This window comes from Netta rufina (assembly GCF_964035555.1).
Source record: "Netta rufina genome assembly, chromosome: 3".
In the NCBI taxonomy this organism is placed as follows: domain Eukaryota; kingdom Metazoa; phylum Chordata; class Aves; order Anseriformes; family Anatidae; genus Netta; species Netta rufina.
The window spans coordinates 20,555,052-20,565,336 of record NC_140125.1 but is presented as its reverse complement, the minus strand read 5'-3'; the positions used below and the strand labels follow the sequence as shown (position 1 = coordinate 20,565,336).

At 37.3% G+C, this 10,285-nt stretch overlaps 1 protein-coding gene across 1 annotated transcript in view; it reads right to left on the bottom strand.

Annotated features, from left to right (window-relative positions):
- Positions 1-8,711: 8,711 nt before the first annotated feature.
- Positions 8,712-10,285, bottom strand: part of PROX1 (prospero homeobox 1) — a gene marked incomplete at both ends in the record, with an annotated part of 35,558 nt that continues 33,984 nt past the window's right edge. The window contains one exon of the mRNA XM_084283934.1: positions 8,712-8,897. Within this exon, the coding sequence (XP_084140060.1) occupies positions 8,712-8,897 (186 nt within the window). The remainder of the gene's footprint in view (positions 8,898-10,285) is intronic.

Below are 10,285 nucleotides of genomic sequence, written 5' to 3'. Positions count from 1 at the left end.
AACCTTAAGTCTAATTTTAAAGAATAAAATTAAACTCTGCATGCAATTAACTGCCTCTGAGTGTGAATAGCAGTTCATTTTCATGTGTTTTGTTGGGAAGCAAAGCACTTGTTTGTTTGTTTGTTTGTTTTTCACAGTGACTCCCAAATAAATGGGAAAGTACCACTATTCACTTGCCTAGGATTTATTCATGAAAATGCAATCGCATTCTCCCAGGCTCTGGGCAGCGTGAGGTGGGGGATCTTTTTTTCTGCACCGGAGCTGGTGCCTCACTCTGCTCTGCAGCTCTGGAAAGAGACAGGCTAGCCTAAGCCAGCAAGAATTCATTTGGATGGCTAAAAAAAAATCACAAAAAAAAAATAAATATAATATAGCTCTCTCACCTCTTTGGGGCACACGTGTGTTAGGGATACTAGTAGGCTGTACACCAAAATTTGCAGTGTGACAAATGATGTGTTTTCTGCACCCCACCAATCAATCAGACTTTAACAGGCAGCTTCTCAGCCCCCCTTTCCCCCCACTTTTATTGAAACGCAGGCCTTGCAACGTGCCCAGAGGGTCAGAGACTTGGACCAGGCAGGGAAGCAGCCCCCCCCCCCGCTACCCCCTTTATCAAGCAGTGCTGCCACCACCATGGGAGCCCTCCATCCCCGCTGAACAATAAGCTCTAGCGAAGATTTAATTTATTTTCCGTATTGTGTTCTTAAAATAAACCCAGCGCCATATTTTAAAACTGAATCAGATTAGTCTGTTTGGGGAAACACTGTAACCCGTCGCAGAGCAAGGGATGTGCTCGCCGTTGTTTCCTAAAAGCAGTCGCATGCTGCAACTCACCAGCCAGTTCCCTTCCCCTCCTAACAAAGAGGGAAGACTGGATCAGAAGGGATCATCTCCATAGAAATTGTGTTGGCACAACCTAGACTGGGCATAAATAAGGGTACAGACCAAGAAAACGAGAGCAATTAACTCTTTCAGGCTCTCAAATCACAAAATGCCGTGTTCCACATTCAGCCTCCTGGTAACTCGTCACGTAAAGGACCCCAGTTCCTCCCGATGGTCTCAGTGGCATAAAACCGCTCCGCTTGCCTTGGCCAGAGATGATTCACGTCTTCCTAAGGATTTTAAAGCTAGAACATGCTATCTTCCTTATTGTAAAAATTCCAGGTATTAGGGGAACTGAGGATTTCCAAGCACAGATGGCCAGATCTGCAGAATTTGGATCATTTCAGGGTGCTCGAAGCCTGGGAAAGTTGATTTGGCCCTTTGCAGTGACAGGGACCACTTGCCAAGTTCCAGTCTAGCTCTGAACTCCTGCAGTATTATGAGATGCCAATAGCCAGGATTTCTTATTTAGAGCTCTGTGTGTTTTCAACTGCAGGGTAAAATGTATTTCATAGAACAAGTATATTTGAGAGAAAAAATGATCTGGGCACAGGGTGAGCTAGCAATTACCCATGTAGATCTTATCCTTCGGTCCATTATTTGGGTACATAAGGGTGATCTCCTTCTCCTTCGACTTAACTCTTGCTACCTTTCACAAAAATGAGCCCTTCCACATAATCCTTGGCTGCCCATGTAAGCCTTTGCTAGGCGATGCTTAAGCAGATATCTAATTTTGGTCTCCTCAGCCTCTCTTTTAGTTTCCCTCCTCCAAGGAAAGCATTTTTGGGATGCCCATGCCTGCTCTGAACCAAGGCTGGCAGAAGAGCTCCTCGAGGCTGGAGCTTTTCAGGAGCAGATGAATCAGGGATCTTGACATTTCAGACACTTCAGCCTACCCTGATCACCATGTCACATCTTAGCAATTTCACGAATATACAGACAATTAGTAAGTGCTGTGGGGCAGCATTTCCTTAAGAAATGACCTGAATGTCAAGTACTTTGACCCAACAATGCGTCTAGTATGCTGGCTTGGTAATGTAGATAGATGTGAGCTAGGAGGGGAAGATTGTTTGCAATAAGATCAGAGACGATCTCACACCTTAAGGACTACCAGTTACACAGGTGCGGCTTCATCATCTCCATTACACCTGCTGTTGGTATGGCCCAGCAAATGCAACTCCAACTGTATAAAAAGACATCAAGTTTTAATTGCTGTTGCAGAGATGAAGTATTTATTAGGTTATTACAGTGTAGCTAACATTGCGTTCATGCTCCAGCTCGAGTCTACAGTGTCTTGAGGCAGAATCTGTGAAGATTATGAAAGTAAATGACCTCAGATGAAAATGTATTTTTAACATACTCCTCCTTTAAAATCAAAAAATCCTTGCAAGAATATTTGCAATCCAAATAAATTACCATTTAACTGCCATCTGCACCAATTCTAAGCCAAAAAGATACCATTCATATCTGAAACACAGATGATAATTTAATTCAGTGGTTCATTCAACCTCAAGACTTTAAGATACATATGAAGCAGCAGAAAGAGAGAAGGACTAGAGAAAAACAACGCACAAATGAGACTTGCATTTTGAGGAAATGTGTGAGAACAGATTAGTTATATACAGTGCTATGATTAGGCAGCTCGAAAAGGAAGCGATCCAGGAAAGAGGGATAGATTGCAATAAAAAGAATAGAGAATGGAACGTGGGCACTACTACAAACAAGGGCAGATTGATCAAAGGAGCAAATGTAAACCACACCAAACCAAGCATTATTCTGCATTCACCTAACTGGTAGAAATCCCTATTGCAGGACACCAGCATGGCAGGTGTACTCAGGAAATGATTCGATATCCCAAAGACAAGAACTTTCTAGCTCAGGGTGGCTACATTGGCTAGGTCTGAGGCCGTGTATGCCTCAGACATAGCATGGCTGGTGCAGGGAGTTACTCCTTGTCTGATAGACTGTTGCAAAATAACATTCATTATCTTAACCAGTGCTGGAGGTAGGACACCGGATTAGATAAATCATTATATCCATTTTGCAAGAGGGCTGGCAGTTTCATTAATAAATAATTCTAAGGGGGAGAGAAAACCTGCAGAGGACTACAATCCTAGATACAGCCTGGCCACAGCAGAGAGGTTCCAGTGATTCCCTTTTTGATACAGGGCAATATCAACTTTTGGAAAGAAATATAAACAATGGCAATGAGCTTGTAATTTATATTTTATTTTGCACAAGCTTGCATATATACTGCACATACATTCAGTTTAGAGAAGATGGAAGGCACACAAGGCAATTGAACTACTGTATCTTTTAAGTGGTACAAAGCAAAAAGGTAAAAGTCTGGAGAGTATACAAAAGCTTTAAACACACAAAATAAAATCCACCCCCCAAAAAACATTTTTTCCTGTGTTTATCTTAAATTTAGTAGCTGCCAAGCTAGAATTGTAACTTCTTTTTTTTTCAATCAATTGTCTACTGCACCTTTTTTATTTTTTTCAAACAGACAGGGGAGTCTTATTGTTTTATCTTGTCATCAATTAATATTACAGTACATCCTTGGTAATACAAAATTGTACACCTTCATCAAATAAATTAGGATAAATTAAACCAATAAATTATGCAAAGTCTTCAGAACAATAGACAACAACAAAAAAATCCACAGTTGAAATTGCCTCTAGCTAAAAAATAAAATAAAAAAAAATCAAAAATTGACTTTATCAGTTCAATTATTGTACTATCTTCAAATTAAAGGGTCTTTATTACAAAAAAAGAGCTTAATAATGCTATTTACAACATATTGCTAAATAATATAAAGGCAGTGTTTTGTCACTTTTGTAACTATATACATATGAGCAATGGCTGGGACAATATCAGTTTAAACCTTAACCTTTGACTCTTCTGGGCAGCATTTAAACCAACCTAAAGAGGCTTTTTTTCTTTTTTTTTTTTTTTTTTTTTCCTTCTTTTTCAGTTTCTGACTCTTACATGTTACATGGTAATGAGATGGTTATCGTGTTTGTCTAATATTTCACTTGAGTGGTACACTTAATGCAGAAAGGATGGATTTTAGAGAAAAATGTAAGCTTGCTGTTTCTTCTAGAGATTTGTTTCTACATATCCCAGTATATTTGTGCATTTGGAAGGTGGCTGCTTCGGGAGAGAGAGGTGACTGTGGCTCAGATGAAGAGACTAAATAAAGTCATAGTGCCACCACCTTTCGTAGACTAAAAAGGATATTCCTAAGAAGATACAAAGGTTAAATACCAGTTTTCATCCCAGCTCTAAATATGAGCATTTTTAGCTTCAGTTTATAGATGGTTTACAACCAACAGTTCTACAGAAAACAAAATTGCATTTCCTTCAACAGAACATTTAAGTGCAATACAGTAACTGCTTACTCATATAAACCAGTTACATTCCTTAAGGGGAGCTTTTTGAAAACAATGCGTATTGGAATTTTCAAACACATAGTTGGTACCAGAAGGAAACATTTGCACTATCAACACCAATGATTACTATATAATACACATGGCAAATATAGTTTTTGCTTTCACTTCTCATGTACAGTGCTCGTTTTTGGGGGTTTTGTAAACCACTTTCCATTTATATATATATATATATCTTTCTGTATATATATATATGTATAATCTTTCAATGCTGCTGGTGAAAATCCTATCTTTAAAGCCACAAAATCTTCACCTTTATTTCTTAATTAATATCAACCTGTGGAAAAAAACATTTTTCTATTAACTGACTTCCTATACATAGAAAAAAATTCTGCAATTTTACAGAAACTGTATTACCCATTCCCTTGACATCTGATGAAAGAGACTTAACTTTTAAAAGTAGAGAGCTGGATTTTCAAGAATGCTTTCAACTATCTATACAGTTACTGTAGTGTTTCTTATAAATTCAACAGATGTTTTCAGAATGTAGTTATTAAAATCTTATGTCTTTACGCAAGAACAGCCTTAAGGTTGAATATTTACATTGCTTTATAAAAGTTCCCCTCGGTTTTCAATGTTCACCCACATACCTGGTACAATAACAAAGATTCTGCAAACTTAAAACACTTTAATTAAATAATACTCAGAGGCACAAAGCAAACCTCAGGAATACATGGGTGAACACTTTCTTAAATAATTACTACATTCTAACATCTTCCACGTGTTTACCATTAAATGTGAAACGTTCCCATTAAACAACCAGAGATACAGTAAGAATTAAATGTTTTGTAGTTTCAAATAGAACATTCTTTTCACAAAACATAACAAATGTCTAAAATAGGTTCTTAATCTAGATAGGAAAAAGGTAAGCTTTTCACTTCATACGCATATTTTGTGTGTGTGTGTGTTTCTGTGTATATATACATACATACACACATTCTGTGTGACTACATATGTATATGTATATGCACATATGTCACGTATGAAATATTGCTTCTATACTACTTTTCATCAGGCTAAGAAAACACAAGATTTGCACCACAGTTACAAAAAATTGGCTTCTACAAGAATTTTCAAAACTTGAATGCTGCTCAAACAATTGAGAAAAAATAATTTGCGTTATCAAACTGTTCTAAAAATTCTCTTCTTCAAAAACGTATTCTCCTGCTTTTTTTTTTTTTAATTTTTAAAAAGACACAAAATATGCATAGCTATCAACAGTATGTCAAACAGCCGGAAAAAAAAAATTAGTGTTTATTGCAGCTGTAGTAATTGAAAAATAAAGTTTAAAAGATGAAAATTGTAAGCCACAGAAGGCACAAGAACAATTGTACTTGTGGGGGAAAAACTGGTATTTTGAAGGATTTTTTTTATCCTTCCGCTGGTGCATTTAAGGTCTAGACTATAGGCACAGACTATAACCTCAAGTTTATATGCAGAAATAAATTTGAATTAGCAGTAAATGAATGGCAACATGGGATTTCTACATGGAATTTGAAATTCTTTCCCTATGTAAGCTTCTCATTACAATAAAAGTAGCCTCCTGCCTTTTAGCCATTTTAGTGAAATAGTATTGAGATCATTTGAAAAAACAAAAAACTTTTCTGCTTACAATTTAGTAGGAGCTATGCCATGTATTTGTAATTTTAGGTGTGTTGGGAGGCACAAAGGCAATATGGCTATAAAATGCAGAAAAATCACATAACTGAAATGATCAAATTATCTTGTGTTCCTTTTTCAGACCAAGGAGGTTTTGTTTTTCTTTTAAGATGAAATTTCTACTCTTAATTCCTATGCCTCATTTACTATTGAGATTATGCTACTTATAAATAAATAAATAAATGCAACAACATCAAGTGTTGAGTACACAATTTCACTTATTTAGATTATGTGAATCACATTGCAGCCAAATAATAATAATAATATTAATATTATTAATAATAATAATAAACAACATAATAAAAGTAACGGTAAAATCACAGATCAAGATGGTAGCTAGTAGTATGTCCACATAGTATGACTAAAGTATGGCTTTGCTTTCTTACGTCCAAGGTGACAATGCAGTGTTATATTTTGTATCTGATGGTATGCCAATGATGAACATGCTGTATTAAAACTTGAGCATTTTATGCCACTTCTTCCCATAAATCAAAAAAAAAAAAAAAAAAAAGTGCATGAACACAATTTTCATCCTTTCTTACTCAGAATTCACTGGAGTTACATCTTTATGAAGTGTAATGTTTACCAAATCATGCACACACACACAAAAATAAAACAAAAACAAAAGCAAAAAAAAAAAAAAAAGGAAAAAGAAAGAAAACTAAAGAAAACAAAACACAAGAAAAGAAAGAAAAAGACACATCCTGTCTACTGTAAGGATACGTACAGTATTAGGTACTCTCAGGGAGTCTAAGATCAAGAAGATTTGTTTTGCTTTTAATGCATAGTGAAAATGTTGGCACTTCATCCCATGCTATTGTCTGCATTGCCTATACTCCACAGATACTGCCAGTGCTTGAAAATACTGACAGGGAATCGTAGGATTGTGCTGTTTAATTTGAAGTCAGCAGGTTTTTAAGGCTTTCTGCTGACAATAATTGCTTTCATACATTTCTGTCTATCAGCAGTATTTGTAAATGAAGTGAAATTGCAATGATCAGGTCAGCTCTTTAGTCACATGGGTAAACTTTCACTCTCCAAAGTCAAAATGGTAATTTTAAAATAAAGAAATAAGATATCAATATCCTCAATGGTCTAAATACAATTCTCAGCTAATTAGGAACTTCCTCTAGACTCAGACTGAATTATGTAGGGGAAAATACTATTGACGATAACAATAAATTCTTACTGCATCTGTACAAAAGACGACAGAGAAAATGACAAATACAATAGCAAAGAGTGCTATAGCATATTCAACCTTCCCCCAAACTTTTGGAGACAATACCTTTCTGAAAACGTGAGACAAGGAGAGCCATTGAAGAAAGCACAAGAACTAGCAGCTAGCTTTCTTTCCGTGTGCTGACATATCGTGGTATAGCATTCAGGCGAATCCAGATCCATCACGGATTTTACACTGTAGCTCAGATTTTGGTCAAGACTAGCTCCAGCTTCAGAGGACAAGTGCAGCACATTGCTCAAATAGATTTTTGTTTTGTTTTGTTTTAAGCTGCACTTACAGTAATTTAAAAAATCCAATTTGGCTATCTGAACCCTGCATAGCCAGGAGGACACTGTGATTTTTGTATATGCTTGATTAGATTTTTATGAAAATGTAATTTTTATTCTTCTGATTAGGAAAAGACTAATTATATTTTACAGCTACAAACAAGTTTTGTTTTGTTTTTTTTTTTTTCCTCAGCACTGTGAGGTGAAGATGCTTTCTTCTATTATATATAAGATCATTCAAAAAGTGCTTTTTAGGACAGATGTCAAATACAGACAGAAAACTTTGTATACTGGAAAGGGGATTTCTGGGGGCAGAATGGACTAAGAAAAGAATAAATTTAGGGACTGATGCCACTTGAAGTAAGACCAAGACATGGCAATTTATTACACTGCAGGTTTCATTTTTACTCTATGGAGAGTGAAATGCTTCCGTTTTAATAAGCTGACCATATTCTAAAATTAGTGTGGTTGATACAATATTGTGCATGAATTACTGGCCTCACCCTGCAAGAATGGTATTTGATTTGTGCAAATGTCCCTTGCTGCAATTTAGAAAAACAAAAACCTGGCATGTTGATTACTGGTGCAGGGTATTTATCATTTCTGTAAGGGAAAGCATGAAGAATAGGGTTTGCTTTTTCGGTACCACTTCTCGGAGTGAGTACCTATTATAGATGTTGTAGCTTTTTGAAGTATGAAACAAAATCTAGTTATTGGTTTAAAAGTATATAAAATAAAAAATAAAAAGAAGCTCCAAGCTCATGAAGTGACTCCACAGAGTTCAGACCTTTAGCAGTATAAACATAATATAAACTTCATTGTCTGTAGTATTGTGCCATGACATTAGTCTCACTAAGACAAAATGCCACTTTGCAGCAAGCAATAAATCTGACAAAGCGTTTTTAAACATAATGCCCTAACTTGCTAAGACAGACTTTTACACGCTTCCAAACTCTTCTCCCTGAAAATTAACCCCATTTATTCTCCAAATGTTAAGGGTCTCGGGCAAAAGTAAACCGAAGGCTGAAGTAAAATAACCATCCCCTTGGAACTGAACAAAAACTCAAATCCAGAAGGGATCACAGTCTAATTTCATATACATATATATGTATGTGATACACATATATATGAAATTAAAATAGAGACACACATGACTTGGGCATCAGAAGGGGACTGCTACTTTCATACATTCATAAATAGCTGCTGAACTCTCTACTCATGAAGAAGCTCTTGTAGGCAGTTTGGGGATTTGAAAATCTCAGGGACCTCACTGTCCAGCTTACAGATGACCTTGTATATGGCCTTCTTCCAGGAAGGATCAACATCTTTGCCTGCGATAATGGCATTGAAAAACTCCCGTAACGTGATCTGAGCCACTTCCAGGAATCTCTCTGGAACCTGCTGATACAAGGAGACAATGGCATTAATACAGTTTTCAATTTCAAGTCTCTGGTTCTTCAAAGGAAACTGAGCTAAGTTCTTTCTTTCAGAAAGGGGCTTACATAGCACCTGCATTTTCTAAATGTGGCAGCCTTCTATTCTCTTATGCAAAGCTGTTATATATAGTAGTATAGCAATAACTTTTATAACATGTGTTAGAGATCTTTGTGAAGTCTACTGACAGAATGTAGGTAACAAAATGTTACTGTCTGAGTTTGGAGAGTGGGGATTTATAGGATATAATTAGCAGGAGGGGAAACAAACACAATTGTCTTTAAGGAGAGAAATCCCTGTCTGATATTTTACCCATGCATTTATGACTATGTTCTCCACTCTGCGTGGGGACTAATACATGTCATGCACGCCTAGAAAACTGTCTGTACCTTCGTGCTTAACTTTGGTCACAGCCAGTGCTGCAAGTTACCAAAGAAATAGGATATCTCTGAATGTTGTTTGTAGTTGAAAAACAAGTAAGCAAACAAGCCTTCCGCAAACAGTTTGGTTCTGTGGCTGCTGTGCATGAGACTCTTGTAAGATGGCCTTCTCGGAAGCCACTATGGTCTTCCCTTCTTTTTCAGAAGGCTACAAATAAAATCCCAACCCCTTCACTGAATGCACTGTGCTCCAAGTGACGTTACTCATTTTTCACTATGGAGTTGCTTCTCTCCTTGTCAATACAAAGATGCTTTCATCATAGATTAGTCATAAGGGGAGAAATTAGGTGTGTCAAACTCATCTGGGTTTTCTACATGTCACTGTCATTCCACAGGTGAGCCAAACGGCTGCTAGCAGGGGCACGCCACTTAGAAGCCCCTAAACAACGAGTGAATGTTAAAAAACACAGTTGACTCCAAACTTTGGTAATTTGCCCTAAATAGTTGTCTCAGACATCAGCACCACCTTCTTACTCTCTTCCTTAAATGACTTGAAAGCCATCACCACAACAAACTGCAGGTCAGTCGCAACGTTGAGGTCATCTCCATAAGGGTATTGTTTTCCATTTTTATCACGGAAATATGGCTTCACTGCGCTAGAACTGCTAATGCACGGCCGGCCACTGGCCAGCACACTTATAATAGTAAGCACTACCCCAGTGCTATTATTTGCCCATGCTGGGTACACCTGGCAAGAGCAATGCTCTGACCTGCGGTAGGGTCCACTCCAACTGTCCCCGTGGCCAACACAGGCCTGGGCAGATCTCACTCAGTTACTGGATGCACATCACATTGCCAGATCAGCACCTGCACCTGGGCTTTTGTTCTTCTGCCTTTAGAAGCCACTTCCAGAAAACTTGTCTGGAAACATTTATGTTTAGCTTGATACTATAAGGCTATGGGGCCTAGCTC